Raw genomic sequence first — 19,979 nt, forward strand, 5'->3', positions numbered from 1 at the left:
TTCCTCTCATCATATGTTCCAAATTAGAGAGGTTTTTATTTTGTTTCATTAAAAAAGATGAAAAAGAAGAGAATTTCCACTCTGCCTTTTGGGGCCACCTGATTTCAGGTTTTCTGCACAATCTAAATTCCTCTCTAGCTGCTCAGATAGCTAAAGAACATTTGATCTTTTTTTTTTCTAGGTGCTTCTTGAATCTCACTTTAGCCTTCTACTGCTTCTGCTAAGACTCTCAAAATGTCTTTGTACTTCTACCCATACTTCCATTTCCAATGATCTTCCCAGGTTTGAAATGAACTCCTTGGTAAACTAGTCAGAACATGGAGGGATTGTTCTCTCTCAGCTTTAGATCCTGTTCCTCCTTTTTATCTTTTAACTATATAGCTTCTAAACCTTGATTTCAACTACAAAAGAAGGGGGCTAGGGTATGTTAAAAGGAATAGCTTAAAGGAGCAGGTTTTACAATAAGAGATCAGAAGAGAAGGTCTAAGAAATCGAAGAAATGTTTGAAATCTTGTCTTCAATTCACTTCAATTTTAAATTATTAACTACATTAAATGAATTAACTTCAATGTTAAAAATCAACTCCAAATTTCCCCCCCTATTCATGCACTGCATTCTGTGTCTGTTGTATCTTCTGAATCTTCTTTCTGGGTCTTGGGATTTTTTAGAAGTAGCCTCTGAGCAGAACACATCCAGCCTACCAGAATATGAAGGCAGACACACAACGAAAAAACACTTATAAGTATGCTGGGCTCAGAAGTAAGCAACAAGCTGACCTCTCCCTTTGCTCTTGTAAATGGAACTAAAGTAAATAACAGGCTTCTGCCCAGCTGTCTATATCTCTTCACCCGTAGTCTTGGGCAGCTCCGATGGGTGCGAAGTCACTAGTTAAAATCCATTAGTAGATAAATCCCAGCTCGGCACCCCTCCTTGCCCTCCCAACACACACACTCACACCCACACCCACACCCACACACACACACTCACTCATGCTGGTGCACACACATGCACACAAAGTTACTCACTGAGCAGTTTGTCAATGGATCTTTCATGTTGGAGTGGGTTTTTGCTTCTGTCTTCTTACCTTGGTCCCAGCATTCTCGAAACTGTTATCAAGGCTGGGTGTTTCCTGGACTTCCTGGATTCAGAAGGGCCTGTCGTACACAGAGGCACACATTATTCTTGCCAAAGACAACAGACAGGAAGCTTCAGCCCTGGACTTTCATCCCATTTATTTCCTGAGTAAAATAATCAAAATACCATCCGGTAGGACAACAGCACCAGGTCTAGAAAACTGTCATGGTTTTCTGTCAGGCAATGATTTCTATAAATACTGAAAGACCAGGTTAAAATTCAAAGATCATAGGAGAACATCGTACAGAGTAACAGCAATAGTGTAAGGGTGATCAGCTGTGATCAGGACAATTTCAAAGAATCCATGATGAAAAATGCTGTCTACCTCCAGAGAGAGAACTGATGAACTCTGAGTGCAGACTGAAGCGTATTTTTTATCTCTTTCTTTTTATTGCTTTATTTTGTTTTCTTTTGCAACATGGCTAATAAGGAAGTAAGTTTTACATGGCACCACATGTATAATCAATATCAAATTGCTTGCCTTCTCGAGGAGGGAGGAGAGGCAGGAGGGAGAGAATTTGGAAGTCAACATTTTTTTTTAAATTATTAAAATTTTTTTTCTTGAAATTGGGAAACATTTAATGAAATAAACAAAAATAATTTTAAAAAATCAAAGGTTATAACTGAGTTCTGAATTATATGGCAATTGGTGGTAGTGAGGAAGGATCCATAGGGCCAGATAATATCTGTCCTGATTGAATCTGTTGCCCAAGATGTCCAGGAAAGCTGAGCATGATGAGGCCCTTTTTAGAGGAAATAGGAGAATTCTACAAGGAAGGCGTGGAAAGAAGGAGAGGTGTCAGTGAATCAGCAGTGGAGTTATGAATGTAGAAGAAAGGGTAGACGTTTTCTTTGTCTTCAGTCTTCACCCAGCTGCTAAATTGACATTCCTAAAGTGTAGGTCGCATAATGTCACCTCCCTACTTAAAATCCTTCAGAGTCTCCCTACTGCTTCTAGGGTAAATTTTAAAAAAAAAATCCATAGTCTGGTACGTTGAAGCATCCCACAATATTAACAATTACCTTTCTTAGCATTTTATATTATTGCCTTTCGCACAATCTCCATTCCAGTCAAACTGCCTTCGAGCTATTCCTTGTACACAATCTTGCATCTTTTGCCTTCATGCATTTGCAGAAGTGGTACCCCATGCCTGGAATGTCTGCCCTTCTCATCTCTGCCTCATAGAATTTCTAGCTTCTTTCAAACTCCAGTTCAGGCACCATTTCTTAAATGAAGTGTTTCCTGACCTCCTTTCCTGATCCCCAGATACTAATATTCTCTCCCTCTTGAAATGACTCTGTATTGTTTTGAAATGACTTATTTGGGTACATCAGGCCTGCCTAACATACGGAACACTAGTCCACCAAAGGATTTCCCCTGGTGAGTGAAAAAAATGTAGGGTTGCCAACTGTGCACTCTCCTGTTTGTCACATGACCCACGATAACTAACCATCATTAGTCTGTCTCTAGTCTTCTGAAGAAGGTTAGCCTATTTTAATTTTGGACCCTACCTGCTGCCAAGTTGTGCAGGTCTATAAGCTACTCGAGATCAGGGACAGTTTTGTTTTTGTCACTGTATGCCTAGAGCCTAGCATAGTGAGAGAAATAATTATTTTTCTCTTATATTTAATAACCAGTTATGAAATTAAAATTGAAGTTTTTTTTCCCCTTTGTTTCCTCATTCAGGGACCAGCCCTTACAGGTTAGTCATTCTCTGTAGGACAGGGGTGATGATGAGATTGGCCTATCCTCCAGCAACATTCTCCTCAATTTTGGGCTGGACCCACTCAACTAAGAAAGCTGGTTTCTGATTAAAGTATAAATGGAATCTAATCTAGGGGAATTCCAGCCTTAAAAGCATTAGGCTCTCACCTTTGAACCCTACCTTTCCCTCCCCCGCGCACTCCCCACCAATGTTCAACTTGAGTGGTTTGGTCTTTGTCTAGATTGCTTAGGAGTGACCTGGGTGGATGGATGCCCTTGTCCAGACAGCAAGAGGCAGCTGAATCTCGTGATCAAGCCCTAAGGCTTTCAGCCCATCTCCTTGTCCTTCCCCTCCTCAACCCCCCCCCCCCCCCCGTTATTTGTTCACAGTTGATTTCTGCCTATCAGGGCCACCCACTTTTCTAAATGTATTTAAGTATTCAGGAATCTCCATGGTTTTGTCTCTGGTTACTGAGAGAGACCACTGACCGTCAATTTCTTTATTAATAAATTGACTATTAATTACCCAGAAACTGTCTCTCGGGGTTTTTATTGGTCACAATAGTATCTTGCATGAAGCAGGTGCTTAATATGCGTTTGTTGAGTTGAATTGACCAAAAGGGTTACTATGCCTGTTGATGAGCCAACTTGCCCCCTTGTTTTTCTCACCTCAATCACTTCATGGGAGCCCACATTGGATGTCTGAGTCTGAGGGCATGAAGTTAAATGGATGACATAAATAAATGAGTTATGAGGCTGAGACCAGAGCGAGAGAGAGATCTTTTCTTAGAGACTTATCATGAAATCACTCTGGAGTTAAGATTCAGATTAGGGATAAGAGGTTTTGAATTTTAGGGGATGTCCTTGCTCAGAACTGTCTCCTAGGCCTCTTAATGTGGAAACTGAAAAGCTTGGACATAAATTTGGAAAAGATAGCTTAATATTCTGTCCTTTCTTTATTCACTCAGAAGGAGTAGCCTTTTAGGGGAAGAGTAAGATTAGTTTTCTAGGGTTTCTTTTTGACCAGTGGTCTCTGATTTTAAGACTTCATTTTTAGGAAATTTTAATACAAATAGTCTATTTCCTTGTAAGATCCACTTACTAAGCTACAGGGAATTTTCTCAGAATGTCAGGGAACAAGCATGCATCATGCTTGTAAGGAGCTCTATTAAGTCAGCCTGGCAAAACACTTCAGTACTTAAAAACTTTCAATTCTCATCCCTTTTCAGGGGCCATTTGTCTATCACTCACATGCAGCATCCATTTAAAGTCAGTAGAAATGCTGAACAAAGAGGAAGAAACAAAGCTGAACCAGTAAGGTGGCTAGGGACCTCACCTCTTTGGTACCACGACAACCACCAATCAATTTTTAATAACTGTTACACTCCTTCAGGGTGACGATCGTACTGTTCACTCATCGTCAGGAGCACATATGATCTTAGTTGTTTTTCCATTGGTGGTGGTGACCTGTGCTAAGCCATCCACATTCTCCCCTACTCCCTCTAGGTCACCCATAAATAACAAACCTACAGAAGACAACTAACCAGGATTAAGGGGCAATGAGGTGGTGACACGGATAAAGCACTGGGCTTGGAGTAAGAAAGACCTTTGTTCACATCTGGCCTAAGACACTTAGTAGCTATGTGATCTTGGGCAAGTCACTTAATCTGTCTGCCTCAGTTTCCTCAGCTGTAAAATGGAGATAGTAGTACCCACCTTCCACGATTATTGTGAGGATCATATTAGATAATAATTGTAATAATAATGAGATAACAATCGTAAAGTACCTGGCACATAGTAAGCACTATATTAATGTTAGCTATTATTTTCATTATTATTGGTATAGGGATTAGAGCAAAACAGATTGGTCCGTAAGTCCTGAAATCATATAATTTATATTTGGGATAGACCTTAGTTATACTGAGTCTAACAGTCAAAACTCCTCATTTAACATGTGAGGAAACCAGAATTCAAAAAAGTTCAGTGAATTCAGCATTAAATAATGGAAAGATCATAGGATCTGGCATCAGAAGAACTGAATTAGAGTGTTGGCTCTGCCATTTACTAGCAATATGGCCCTGAACAAGTTATTTACTTTATATCTCTCTGTTCCTCAGTTTTTGTTTTGTTTTTAGTTGTTTTTCAGTCATGTCTGACTCTTCATGACCCTTTTTTTGGGGTTTTCTTGGCAAAGAAAAATACTGAAGTGGGTTGCCATTTCCTTCTCCAGATCATTTTACAGATGAGGGAATTGAGGCAAACTGGATAAAGTGCCTTGCCCAGGGTCATATAGCTAGTAAGTGTCTGAAGTCAGATTTGAACTCAAGTCTTCCTGACTCCAGGTCTAGTGCTCAATGCACTCATTGCACCACATAGCTACCTTTGTTCCTCAGTTTACTCATCTGTAAAATAAGGCTAGTAGCCTCAAGAACCTGTTCTTCTCTAAATCCTATGAGCCAAAGTTACACAGACAAGTAGCAGAGCTGGGACTGGAAGCCAGCTTCTGTGACTCAAGCTTTGCTTCTGTTCTGACTGTGCTGCAATAGCCCACAACACTGACTACACTTCAGTGCAGGGGATAGAGCACCTGCGCTGTGGAGTCAGGAAGATCTGAGTTCAAATCCAGCCTGAATCACTTGATCACTTGATACTAGCTGTGTGACTCTGGGCAAGCCGCTTAACCTCAACTGCCTTGCAAAAATAACCCAAACAAACAAACAAATAACAACAAACAAGAATTTATTAAGCACTTATTATATGCCAGGCTCTAGGGATAAAAAGAAAGGCAAAAACAATGCCTGCCCTCAAGGAGCTTATATTCTAGTGGAGGAGATAATACATAAATAACTAGGTCCATACAACTTATATACAGAATAGATGGAAGATGGAGCAGCAAGGTGACTTGACAGGCCTGGAGTCAAGAAGGCTCATCTTCCTTTGATTCAGTCAAAGGGCTGAATCTGAGGACCTAGAGGACCCAGTTCCTAGGCCCATGGTCTAGTTCCTTAAGTAAGGAGTATTTAAAAGTTGCTACTATAGAAGTCAAGGGAAAGTTTGACTTTATAGGCAAAGGGTGCTCTAGACAAAAGTGAGGCAGACAAAAGGACATGCATTGGTCAGGAAAGGGTGGGAGCAGACCTTTTTCAATTTAAAATCAAAGCCATGAGAAACATAGGCAGGAATATGTTAAACTGGGGTTGAGGTTTGCTATGAAGGCCTTTATTCCATCTACCACAAGCAATGGACCTTCTTACTGCTCCAAATGGATATTTAGAATATTCATGCACTTAATTGGGGGACAGAGAAGACTCCTGATTTTGATTTCATTAGGGTTGGGAGCTCCAGGTAAAGAATTTCCTCTACCAACTCAGATCAACACATTGCAGTCTTTAGAGAGTTATCTGAGGGCACTAATAAGTTAAGTGACTTGCCCAGAGGCAACTAGTCAGATAAGAACCAGACCTATACTTCATAGATATAGGGAGCTCCCAGATAAGGAAACTCCTTCTCCCAAGGCCAGTTGGTACCTTCTCCACAATGGATAGTTTTAGAGAATTTCCCAGAACCCTGAGAGGTTAAGTGACTTGCCAATAGTTACTCAGCCAGTATGTATCAGAGGTGGGTCCAAGGACAGTTCTCCAGAGCCACTATTTCAAGTTGCCTTTACAGATGTATATATAACTTTATTTGTTTTCACTATCTTTTGAAAAATGGAGAAAGCCTACACTGTTGGCTCATTTCCTTCTAATCAGTGTTGCGAAGGATGATTAAGTTAATATATGTAAAAAAGCTTTGAAAATCAAAAGGCATTACATCAATGTGGACTCCTTACTTCTTCACTTCCAGTGACCCACTTGTCAAACCCTAAGTGAGTGGGATCAAACTGGGGAAGATCTGAAATTCTTTTTGTTGTTGTTATTGCTTTTTATATATATTTTTAATATATCCATCAATTCAATAAAGGGAAGGGAAGGAAGAGGAGAAGGGAAAGGGGAAGGAACACATTCATTAAGTACTTATTTTGTGCCAGGCACTGTGCTAAGCACTTTACAAATATTATCTCATTTGATACTCACAACAACCCTGTGAGGTGCTCTTATTGTCCCCATTTTACATTTGAGGAAACTGAGGTAGACAGTAGTTAAATGACTGTAGGGCCATAGTTATAGTAAGAGACTGAGGTAGGGTTTAAACTCCTCTTCCTGACTCCAGTTCTCAGTATATAGTAAATAGTTACCATGTGCTAGGCACTGTGCTAAGTGCAAAGTAGAAATGAGCCAGTTCCTGCCCTCAAAGAACTTAGATTCTTCTGGGGGGAAAAACAACAGGTTCTCAGATGCATAATACAAAATATGTGCAAAGTAAATATGAAGAAATTTGGGGGTTGGAGGAAAGTGCTACCACCTGAGAGAAAGGGATCTGGAAAGGCATCTTGTAGGAGGTGGCATCTTAGCTGAGCCTTGAAAGGAACAGGGACTTCTAGAGCCAGAGGTGAGGAATGGGAACATTTCTGGCATGGTGGAAATATGTACAAAGGTGTGGAGAGAGGAGATGGAATGTCAAGGAAGGGATCAGTTTGGCTAGACTATTAAGTGACATTAGATTGTAAGCTCCTTGAGGGCAGGGACTGTCTTTTTTCTCTTTTTGTATCCCCAGCCCTTGGCACAGTGCCTGGTACAAAGCAGTATCTCAACAAATATTTGTTGATTGAATGACCAATGAGAAATAGTATGCAATCAGTCTAGAAAAAATACATTCAGATCAGATAGAAAAGCTTTAAATAGCAAATATCAAAGTCAGTTCCTAAATACCGCACCTCCCTTGCAACATTACCTTGACCTCTCCCTTGTAATGGGAGGGAAAAATCCAACCCCCCCTCCAAAAGAAACAAAAACAAAAACAGTTAAGCAAAAATGATCAGTAAAGGAACGATGTCTATGCAAGATTCAGCTCCTATTGTCCTCAGCTCTGTATAGAGGAGTGAAAAGGGTGTTTCTGATTCCTAGAACCAAGATTGCTCATCGTAATTAATCTGAGTTCAACTGCCTCTTAGTGTGGTTTTCATATACATTACTGCATTCATTATGCATACTGTCTTATTGGCTCCACTTTCTTTGCAGTGCATGAGCTCTCAACAAGTTTCCATGTTTTTTTTTTCTTTCTGAATTCCTCATATCTGTGGTTTCTTATGGTGCAAGGAATAGAATGAAGCATTGGTAGCAGCCATTTTCTCCCTGAATGACAGATTCATCTGTGACACATTTGCAGATCCCAAGTCAACTCTCCCACTTCTGAGACTTGGAAGCAGCCTCTTGCTTTTGGTTGGTTTGAGCAGATGGAAGGCAAATTCTATGTGGTATTGACATTTCAGGTAAGAGAACCTCAGAGACTATTTACAGCGTATGGCTATGCTTGCACCAGTCAGTCTTCGGAGGGAAGCAATCTATCATTACTCTCATGGTGATTAAATTACACACAGTTCTGATCCTGGTTTCTGCCAGTAGTAGGTCCCTTGATTTCCAAATCCCCCCTGAGCTGGTGCATATATTTATTCACTCTTTAATGCTGGTTTTATAAAATGTACCTTCATGACCAGGGCCTCTGGACATAGCTGTCTCTGCAGTTCTAAATCACTAATGAGTGTTTTAAACCACGAAAGAAGCTGCAAGAACACAGACCATGGCTGTTAATGTTAATAGCCAGTCTTAAAAATGTCACAGCCAAAGTCATCTTTATATGGAGTTGATACAAATTGCATTGTGTTCAAAGAAATTATCCAGAAATAAGCTTTCTGCCATTTCACAGAAATTCCATCATTTTCAAATTGGAACCCAAATGTCAATTATTCACTTATTTTATAGATGCAAACTAGATCTTCTTTCTGTGCCCTATGTGTTTCATGTCTAATGTATGTGTCCAAGTTCCAAAGACATTCATTTCAAGGCTCCAGGTGTTACTAGAGAGTAAAAATGGAAGTCAAATGGATTCATTTACATAAAATGAATTAACCCAAATTTGCTTTTCATAAACAAGTGCTCAAATATGAAGAGTAATGGACAACTAATTAACAAACCATTCTTCCTACAGCTGTGATCTATGGCTGTGTTTCCAAGGGAAGTATGAGAACAAGGACATTTTACAAATGCAAATTAGTCCAAATTACATTATATCTTCATCTAATCACCTATATTAATATTCATGGATCCTTAAGTATAGAGTCTAATCTTCAGCCTTTTGGACCAACAAAGGAATAGCCGGTAGATATTTGCTTTAAATTCCAGGATAATGTGTAGGTGTGGCATGTGTGTGTGTGTGTGTGTGTGTGTGTGTGTGTGTGTGTGTGAGAGAGAGAGAGAGAGAGAGAGAGAGAGAGAGAGAGAGAGAGAGAGAGAGAGAGAGAGAGAGAGAGGAACAGCAGGCCAGTTTGACTGGCCCACAGAGTACTTGACAAGGAGTAATGTGTAACAAATAAACCTAGAATGATAAGTTGGAGCCACATAGTGAAGAGATTTAGATGTCAAATAAAAGTTTGTTTTTGATTCTAGGAGTAGAAGGCTACTGAAGTGTAGTGAGCAGGGGAATAATCTGGTCAGATCTATGCTTTAGGAATATTACTTTGGCAATTGTTTAGACCAAGGAATACTGAGAGGAGAGACTTGAGAAAGGGACTCCAATTAGGAGGCTATTGCAATAGCCTAGGAAAAAGGTTAATATGTGCCTTATTAGGAGAGAAGCTCAAAGCTTCAAGAGATGTAGAGGTAGAATGAACAAGACCCAGCAAGGCTTGGATTGGATGTGGATGGTGAGGGATATCGAGGAATCAAGAATGTCTCCAAGGGGGAGAACGTTATTGACTTGAAAGATGGCATTTTTGATAGAAATAGAGGTGCTCAGAAGAAGGGTGAATCAGCTTTGGGGGAGAGACACCAGCCCATCCACCACTTTCACTTCCCTAGAGGTTCAGTTGCCCACATCTATATGGCAATTAGCCAGGTCTACAAGTGTGGCCAGGGGACAGGAAACAGTTTTATCTTTTTTCAATGGCATATTTCCATTGGGATTGTTCATAAATGTCACACTCAAAATATCTATTGCCAGTTTTGTAGTAGGTACCCAAATAAATTTCCCTTAGCATTTAAAAATCCAGCCCTTCCTCTCCTTCTTCCACTTACTTCTAATTTGCTTTTGCTTCCTCTCTACTCTCTTGTCTTCAAACCCTTTCTCTCTCCTGTGTTTTGCTACTTGCCTTGCTCCAAAGTTAGATGTTGATGTCCTTGGCATGAAATTACAGAATGTACATTATGTTTGAGATGCTGCTGCTCACATAAAAGAATACTAAACCTCTGGTTCCTTTGTACCCCTTTTCTTTGACTCACTATGCTTTCTAGCTGATGCTTCAATAGTGTTCTCTAATGCTTACTGAGTTTTCTTACTGATGGAACATTGGTTTATAGCTTAACAGTACTTTCCCATTGGTTATTTTACATAATCTTCTTACTTTGACCTTAATCGTTCATTCAACAAACATTTGAATGCCTACTGTGTTTTAAGAAATGTGCTAAGTTAGGAAGATACAGAGCTGAAGGAGGCATGGTTTGTGTTCTCAGATTCATAATCTAGTGCACAAATAATTATAATATGAAATAAATTAAATGCCTAAGAGTAGTACCAACAAGGTGTTGTGGGGATTCATCATAGATTAAAGAGATCATTTTGAGCTGGAGGAATAATGGAAAGCTCATGCTGCAGGTAGCAATGGATCCAGGCCTTATAAGATGGGTAGGACTGGAAAATGGGGGAGGGCCTTCAAGGAATATGGAATAGTGTAAGTAAAACCAAAGACTCAGGAAAACATGTGGCCTATTGGGAGGTGAGGGACAGCTAGATGGTATGTAGGGGTGGGGAACCTGTTGCCTTGTGGCCGCATGTGACCCTCTAGGTCGTCAAGTACAGCCCTTTGACTGAATCGAAGCTTCACAGAACAGTTTGGATTTAGTCAAAGGACCACACAAAGGGGCCACATGTGACTTCGAGGCCGCAGGGTCCCCACCTCTGGTATAGTGTATAGAGAGCTGATGCTGGAGTCAGGAAGACCTGAGTTCAAATCTAGCCTTAGATACTACTAGTTACATGACCCTGGGCAAGTCACGTAACTCTGTTTGCTTCAGTTTCCTCATCTGTAAAATGATCTGGAGAAGGAAATGGCAAACCACTCCAGTATCTCTGCCAAGAAACCTCAAATGAGGTCACAAAGAGTCAAAAATGACTAAACAAATGACATGACTGAAGCGACTGAACACACAATGGAAGGTGGGTGAAGGTGATAATAGTTAAATTTGACTGGAGCAAAGGGCATATTAGTGTGAGGAAAAGCTAGAAGGACAGGTGGAAACCAGATTATGGAGAGATAGACTAAAAACCTATAGATATTACTAACTGTGTGACCTTGGGCTCACTAATAGTAATCACTCACCCTCTCAGAGTTTTAGTTTTCTTATTTGTAAAACAGAGATAATGTTCTATCTACCTCACAGAGTTGTGGTTCATATTTTTTGTTTTTTTGTCTTCACATTGCTAGCACTTAGCACAACTACAGCTTAATGTTGTTTCACGCTAAGACCCTAGAGAAAATTTCATAATAAGACTGTATTGCATACACTGGAGGATACTGCTTTTAAAAACCTAATCCAAAACCAGGAGCAGGAATATGTAAAGGCCCTAAATGCCCATCAGGAAGCAGGTGGTTCCCTTAGGCACAAATGCCTGGTCTAATGCCATGCCAAGGGAGTGGGATTGATGGGACCAGACCCGGCTGATGGTGTCTGAGAAATCCTGTCATCCTTCAGGAGCCATTAAGGTACTCTGTGAAATTCCTTTGCCACTGATGACATGATCAAATTGTTTTGACTTCTTGAAACAAAATAGGGGCTTTCAGTCCACACAAGCTAATGGTTAACAGAAAAGAGGAAACCTATCAAAGGAACGAGCACATAAGCCCCTGTATTAGTATAGACCAGATCCAGGCTGGTCTTCTGGTAGCTTGGTTCCAAAATCTGAATGAACTGTTAAATTAAAAAAAAAGATATGTAGGGATAGATAGATATTTAGATATTTAGACAGACAGATAGACAGATAGATAGATAGATAGATAGATAGATAGATAGATAGATAGATAGATAGATAGATAGATGGATGGATGACACCCAGGCTTCTCACAGCTTGTCTACCATAGAGTCTGCTTGGTCCCCTACCATCTGGGTAGTGGGGAATAGCCTCCTTTGATTGGCTGCCCATGTCTTTTATCCTCAAAAAGGATAGGGAGCTATTCACTCTCTTTTCTTCATAACTGTTTAGCTATTTAAACTATTTAAACACGATTGGTTTCCTTGATAATGTGATGTTCCATTTAATGCATTAAGAACATTATTCTGAGAAGGGATTTATAGACTTCATGAAACTGTCAGTGGCCCCAAAAGGTAACAGAACCCTTATTTAACTAACATTTAATGAAAGCGGTCTAATTTAGTCTTTGCAGAGGAAGAATGTTCAGAGCAGAGAAGGGATGTTCAGCCATGATAAAGCACTGAGTCAGTTGAGCAAGGCTTCTCAGCCTCGTTCACGTTGCTTGTCTTTGGTCTCAAGCCTCAGGAGGGGTGCTCCAGCCACTCCTATCCAAGCTACTTTATATCCAGGTGATCAGGAAGGTACATCAATAGCTAGAGCCTTCCTTGACTCAATTAACTTTCAAGGATGGTTTCAGCACTTGCCAAGGAAAAACTCACCTAATTTTCAGGAGGGGCAAGTTATGGTATTGTTCCCACCACACCTCTGCTAATACTCAAGGTTTCCAATGTGTTCCTTTTTTACCCAGTCCGGTGCATGTGCATTTTTCTTAGTAGGAACCATGTTTGGGACACACCTGGGGGATGGGGAGGATCAGTGCATACATACGTGGGAAGGGAAGCACAAGGATGGTGGAAACGGAATTGGGTGTGGGTGGAGTGATAAAATGTGCTTGAGGCTGTAGGTAACAGATACAGAAAGGCTAGAACACAATGGGCAGTGACAAACAGGAAGGGCACAATGACTGAAAGACAGATAGATACAGAGGAAGATGCCAAGAGACCAAAAGTTGGAGTAAGGAACGTGTGTCTCTGGGGCATGAGATGAAATGTGTCTCTTTTGTTTCTGTGCGTTTCATGCTCCTGGATTTTTTTGGTTTTGAAAAATTGGGACAGTTGAATCTCTTTGATTATGCTCAGTGTATTTTTCAGAAATAAGTGTTCCAAAGAGAATTTCACTTTGAGGTTTATGTTCTGAATTTTGAAGAAGTATTGTATTGCATCATAAGGAAATGTGAAAATACCTTTCCAACGATGAGTGCACTGAAATGACTGAGATTGTGTACTGTAAACTAAATCACTTAGGATCACAAATTATTAAGCATAACCTTCTCATTTTAGGGATAAGGGAACTTAGGCCCACAGAGATTAAATGAATTGACCAGAGTCTCTCATGTGGTCAGTGTCAAGAGATAGGATTCAAACTTAGGTCTGGTGAATCCAATTTCAGAATTGCACATTCATCATTTCTCGCTCCCAGGAAGGTATGTAAACACCCTGCAAAGATTAGCATGTTTCCACCTAATAGAGAAGGATAGTCACTCATACATTTTTAATACTTATCTTTATTATGAAAGTGTTTTCAAAGTAAAATAATCCACAATAATGATTGATTCCAGAGATTCAATGATGAACAATTACATTTTCCATATTAAAAAAATCATCAAAACACAAAGTAACTCCCAAAGTTCAGTTATGCACGATATCAATATCATAAAAGAATTCTAATAAGCTAACCATACTTCACTCCATTTCTGAGAGCTGCTCAAACACAGATTTGTCTGAATCACACAGGTGATGCCATATCATCTGTTCCATTCCTCACTGCAGGTTAAAAGAAGAACACTACACCCCAAATGCACCATGACCAAAATGACGATGGAGGCAAACATCTGTGCAAACAAGACTTAAACTATCTCCAGACACATCCAGACTGTGTTCTTTATAACTACTATTGGAAGTCCCCAGCTTTCTAAAGTCAGTTCCATCAATCCCAGTTTCTAAAGCTTCCATGGCAACTCTGAAAATAAAAGTCCTTTTGGTGAAACACTATTTCCTACTGAACATATAATCCATACAGACAGCTCCTGTTTTGTGATGTCAAGGCAACTGCAGTTTGTATACAGTATTCTGGAAAGTGAGGGTTACTCAAGTTTGTGTTGGAAGGGACTGGACGCTGTGTGTGACAAAGTAGTTCATACAAATGCAACACAGTTCAGACAAATGGAATCACACAAAGGAGGAAGTGTGGCAAATGTGAAAACCTATCAAAGAATCAATGGCAGAAGAGAGACAATATCCTGTCTCTTTTTTATTGAAAGGAACAGGAGGCTGGAAGGATGTAATCCTTTTTGAGATAAATAGTAGCATCCCCTGCCCCCACTTCCTGTATAATCTTAATAGTGTCTAATCTTGTTGAGCTGGAGACATCTTGTGCTGATTATTTCTGGTATCTGCTTATAGAATTTTTCCTTTCTTTTGTTCTAGAGGATGCTTAGTTTTTAGTACTTTTATTCTTGATTTTGGGGTTCAGCCTGAACCCAAACTGAGAATATTTTGCCCCTCACTTCCAAAATGCCCTCTAGATACACTGTTGGAACTCTGCAGAGTTCTTTGATGATTATGTGGGGTTTTCTATGAGCTTTGGTACATTTTTCTCTATTAAAAAAAATACCAGAAGCAAATACTTCTAAACACATGGACTGAGGCAGTGTGGCTTAGCAGAAATACTATGTGTCTCAGAGACACAAAGAACTAGGTCCAAGTCCCAGCTGCCTTTTATTTTTTATTTAATTTTAGAGGCAATTGGGGTCAAGTGACTTGCCCAGGGTCACACATCTAGTAAGTGTCTGAGGTCATATTTGAACTCAGGTTCTCTTGACTCCAGGGATGACACTATCCATTGTGTCACCTAGCTGTCTCCTTTGCCTTTTATTTACTAGTTGTATATGACCTTGTGCCAGTGAACTTGACCTTCAATTTCCTTCTCTTTAAAATGGGAATAATAATACCTACTTCTCACCACCTTAGGCTTTCAACAGGAAAGACCCAATCTTCCCTGTGGGCAAGCATTATACTATATCATAGGCAAACATTTTCTGAACACTATAAGGTGGGCACTGTACTAGTTACTACCGCCCATTATAGCTGAAGGCAGAATTTGGCTTTAAATGTTTTTCTTTGATATTTTGTTATTAAGAATTGGCAACAATGAAACAGCACAGTCTTTTTGGTATTCTGGGAATGGCACAATTTCATTTTACTGACAGAGTCAAGCTGATTCTTGAGGTCACAAGCTCTTTCCGGTCATTATTTTACCATATCTTTGATGACTCCAAAGGTTGTTTTATGAAAACTTGGTCAGTTCTTTCTACTATGCTGTGAGGCAAGGCCAATGAGCCAAATGAATTTATTTTTTCTATGCAGGTTTTATCGGAATCAAAAGTGACTTACTTTGGTCCCTTTCTGATCAAGTTGACAAGGATTTTTTTTTGCATGTGTTCTGACATATCTGTGCCCCAGCAATTACTTCCTTCATCTATGATAAGCATACAAAATAGAAACCTGGAGGCCACTGTCAGCACAAGACTTAAGGAAAAGGGAGCCAGGAACATTTTCAGGACCTTAAACTCTACTATGGATTGTGAATGCATGTCTTCTTGTTTCTAAAAGATATCTTGAAACCTTTCTGGTAATTATAATAACAATAAATCATTTCTGTTCATACAATATTGTAAGATTTATAACATGTTTCACATATGTTATCTCATTTGAATATAATCATGACCTGGGGCATATACTCAAAAAGTTTAGCTTTTAGAATTATTTTGTTTTGATTTAATTTTTTAAATAATTAAAATCTCATAAGAATGGGCGTGAATACTTAGGATAATACTCCAGCAGATATTTTCTAGATGGTGACAGAAATTTCTGAGTGAAAACTACTCTCTGTGCAACACAATGTTGCAAGTGAATGATTTTTCAGTCCCTTGGGTTTCTTTATGAACATTTATATGGGATAGCCTTGGGCCAGCTGAAACAATAATGACTTTTTTTCCTTACTTCAAACCAAGTAACACTGACATTGTCGTGAAAGGCTCAGACCCTTTCTATTATGTATTAGAGACCACAAGGTGCTGAAAAGTAAAGTCTATCAAATACTTAGGGTTGTAGTTTTGGCAAAAGAATTGAATATTTTTTATTTCTTCTATTTTTGCCCAATGGAGATCTGATATTTTTCTTTTCTCAACTAGCTGCACTTTTTGGAGATTACCCACCTTTCCCACACAACTTCATCTTCATTAAAAGGCTGCTTCCTTATATGAATGGGCCCCAGAGCACACTGTCTGGCTGCACAGTTGGGGGTTGGATGTTAATGAAGTCATGGGGAGAGGTGTCTACAGTATGCATATCTGCAAAAATTGAGCTAAAAATAAACCCCAAACACTAACAACTGTCCCTCCCACTCCCCTCACTTCCATTAATAGACAAAGTCCTAATTTTACTAATGCAGCTAGAAACCATGAACCAGTTTACACATCGTAGTCAGAAAGATTCTGCTCTCCTGGCATGCTAAGGGATGGTTTTCTGTAACTTTTGGTGGGGTCAGCAGTAAGACAGGAAGGTCAACAATGAAGGAAAAGGTGAAAGGACCTGGACAAGGCTAAGTGTGGTTTGGCTTTACCTAGTTTTTGGATAAACGTACACACAAAAACACACAGATCACACTTTAAAAAATACATTACTTGTTCAATTTGACTCAAGGCCAAATTCTAACCATCTAATTCTTTTCCCCCCCAACATACCAAGAAAGCTTATAACATTTTGGAATAAAAACTATTTTTCTAGAAGTTTTTCTATCTTTCCCCTTCCCACACACATGGATGGCATGAATGAAAACTGAAGGTGAATGATGTCTACTCAGGGCTATGCTATACTAAACTATCAGACTGTTTAAATGTACAGTCTATGCTTCCAAGGCTATAGTATTGGTAGATATTATATATACCTTCACCTAGCCTTGAGGGGGGTTCAGAATAGTATATGTATGTATGTATATATATATATATATATATATATATATATATATATATACACACACACACATATATATATGCATACACAATGCATATATGCATATTTATACATACATATAATAGTTTATCTAGAGAGACAACAGATTCAAAGTTGTTCAATTAAAAGGACTCCCTGCCCAAGAGCACTGAACGAAATATGGATCTACAGATTCTTGGAAGGACTCGATTAGCTTAAAATCAATTGATATGGCACTATCTTTGGGGTCCTCCCAAACCTCCTGTTAATTGACCTTCCGAGTAAAAATATAAACCACAACCTAACCTGAACAACATTCAGAAATCATCTACCTAATCTTTAAGCAATGATTCCTCTACCACGTATTCCAAAATTCATCGTTCTGAAATTACTTTTCCAAATAGAATAGCCCGTGGCCTCGTTGGGACCAGTTCCCACACACACTTAGGATTTGATGTTTACATCCCACTGTTTCTGCTGGAAATCAAGTAGGCTGAAAACTGACCATAGAAACTAAAGCGTGGTATCATATTTAACTTTTTCTGTCTTTATTTTAAAAGATATAAGATGAACTTTCTTTTCTTAATTTTCTAACATGTTTGATGTTATTTTAAAAGAGCTCACATTTTCAGTATGTTTTCAGATGACAAACAAATGCTATTAATTCTTTTTGATTACTAACAGAAACACACAAATATACACATATACACACATCCTCATTTTTTGAACTGAAGTAATGGGGTTCTACAAGAAGCAGGAATATTGCTTTTTCAATGACCTATCTAATGTCATATGTCAACTGTATGCCAATATCTTCCCAAATTTCCTCAACCACTGGGATGGGCTAAACCAGGAACTGTTTTCTGAAGAAGTGGGAAGGTTTAATTCTTTAATGTGTGATCTTCTAGCTGAGACAATTCTTTATTCTTGTGATAAGGAGGAAAAGCTATTGCTCCTTCCTCCTTCTCTCCTATATGAAAAAAAAAGTTCTTTGGTTCATGTGTACCTTTCTTTCTTTCTTTCTTTCTGCACACATATAACACTGTCAGAAAGGAGGTTTAAACAAGTCTGTTGCCCAGAAATCTCTCACTGCTGATCCAGCCAGTGCTGGGGAGAACAATTTTCCAAGAGAAAGTTAATATTTCCAATAGGAATAGTGCCCTATAGAAACTTTGCTAGGAACTAAACAAGTATACACCGAGGGATTTTGATCATCAAGCTGACAGTAGCTTAGTTTGTAGAATAGGCAAATCATTCTGTTTTTTGGATGAGAAAGAAGGTCAAATATTCTTTTCCTTCTAATTCTGTCAGGCATAATTATTACATATGCACACACACACACACAGACATACAGACACAGACACACACACACACAAAGACACACACGCACATGCCCAGGTCAAATACTATAGGAGTTTTAAAAGCTGGATGCAATAAAGTGCTCGACACTAGGGAGAACTCTTCAAAGGCTATAAAAATTGACTTTTCTGTTTGAGCAAGACTTTCATCTCTCTTTCTTCCATGACAAGGCAGACTATTACAGCAATTATAGGGAGAGCGGTGAAGCCTGGCTGAAACCTTTCTGCGCATGCATGCAATAATGACTAATCTCTGAGCTGGTGGGCTCTGCTTTCATTCTTTCCAGCTCATAGAGACAAATTCTCAACATTAAATGCGAATTTTCCATTTACAACTATGGACCCGAGCAAATGTTTCTCAGCTGAACCAGAAGCAGTGCAAGATGCTATATCCTGCTGGGGTTAAGCTTACAAGGCAGAACTAATCTGCAACTAGGAATTTACCATAGCCATTGACATAAATATATCATGGGTATGCACACAAGTAATGGAGCCTATTCTAATGCAATTAACTACCAATTTAGTTTTAAAACAATGCTAAAATAATACCCTATAATAACCACTGTTTAATTTGAACTGCTAATTGATCACATTAGAGAGACTACTTACAAAACTAATTCAGCCTGTTTAAACTTTACATTGGGAGAACAGCCACTGCGAAGTGATCAGCAATGTCAAAACCAGCACTATAACACAAAGGAGGCAAACATCTGGAGCTGAGCTGTTATCTGCAAAGCTGTCTTTAGCTTACTATAAGTGACAATTCAAGCTGACAAATACTTATAGGGGACTAAGCTGCAGCAACAAGAAGGGATAGAAGAGATAGGAGCATCTCTTTCTCTCAAAAAGAATTTGCAGAGTAAAAGGAGTGAGGCAGTTCCCTTTTGTCCACAGATTTACAAACAAATACAAAAAATAAATAATATGCAAAGACATTACATATGAAAATACTGTTCCCATTTGGGTCAATAACATATACATATAGCATGCCTACATATAGAGAATGGAAAGTCTTCTTCATTCACAGACAGGAAATACGGCAGTGCACTATCAGAATGCTTTGATAATCCTAATTTTTGTTTCTGATGCTGAGATATAGCAAAGGGACTGCATTCGCAACTTAGTTAAATACTTCCAGTAGCAAAGAGTTCACTTTGTTCAGGTCTTGTGGTTTAGAGTAGTTAGTGTTCCTCTGCACACGGACCCCCTGTAAGGTACCCATTTGTGCCACTGGTGCCGCTGGTCCCATTGGTGTTGGTGGTAGGGTTGTGTGGGTTCTTTGCAGGAAGCACTGAATCTTCCTCATCTGAGCTGGATTCAATATCACTTCGGTCATCCTTGGACACCTGCAGAATGCCCAGAACACAATTAGCTCATGGAAAGTCACCTCTGTTGGGATCATGCCAAGAAGCTCATGCAGTCATACAGTATTGAAATAGATACAAACACTGTGAAACAGCTCCATCAGACTAAATGATCCCTAAGTCTCCCTCTCGTTCTGTTAGGCTATGACTCTAAGAATCATTTTGTTTTCTCATGCGTGGAGAAGGCAGAGAAACATAGCGGACAGCACACCGGACTTGAAGTCAGAAAGGCAAATTCAAATCC

The 19,979-nt window shown here is 39.3% G+C and overlaps 2 protein-coding genes across 5 annotated transcripts in view; both read right to left on the minus strand.

Moving 5' to 3' along the window:
• Positions 1-1,182, minus strand: part of NOSTRIN (nitric oxide synthase trafficking) — an 87,522-nt gene extending 86,340 nt beyond the window's left edge. For both annotated transcript variants that reach the window (XM_020990911.2, XM_020990909.2), the window contains exon 1: positions 1,026-1,182. Coding sequence is in view for 1 of the 2 variants with exons in the window: in XM_020990909.2 (XP_020846568.1) it covers positions 1,026-1,052 (27 nt within the window). In the remaining variant the exon portion in view is untranslated. The remainder of the gene's footprint in view (positions 1-1,025) is intronic.
• A 12,324-nt stretch (positions 1,183-13,506) lies between these two features.
• Positions 13,507-19,979, minus strand: part of CERS6 (ceramide synthase 6) — a 291,461-nt gene continuing 284,988 nt past the window's right edge. For all 3 annotated transcript variants that reach the window (XM_020990906.2, XM_020990907.2, XM_020990908.2), the window contains one exon: positions 13,507-19,717. In XM_020990906.2, the coding sequence (XP_020846565.1) occupies positions 19,553-19,717 (165 nt within the window). In that variant the 3' untranslated portion in view covers positions 13,507-19,552. The remainder of the gene's footprint in view (positions 19,718-19,979) is intronic.

The sequence above is a fragment of the Phascolarctos cinereus genome, unplaced genomic scaffold, assembly GCF_003287225.1.
Source record: "Phascolarctos cinereus isolate Bilbo 61053 unplaced genomic scaffold, phaCin_HiC Scaffold_726;HRSCAF=1367, whole genome shotgun sequence".
Classification (NCBI taxonomy): Eukaryota; Metazoa; Chordata; class Mammalia; order Diprotodontia; family Phascolarctidae; genus Phascolarctos; species Phascolarctos cinereus.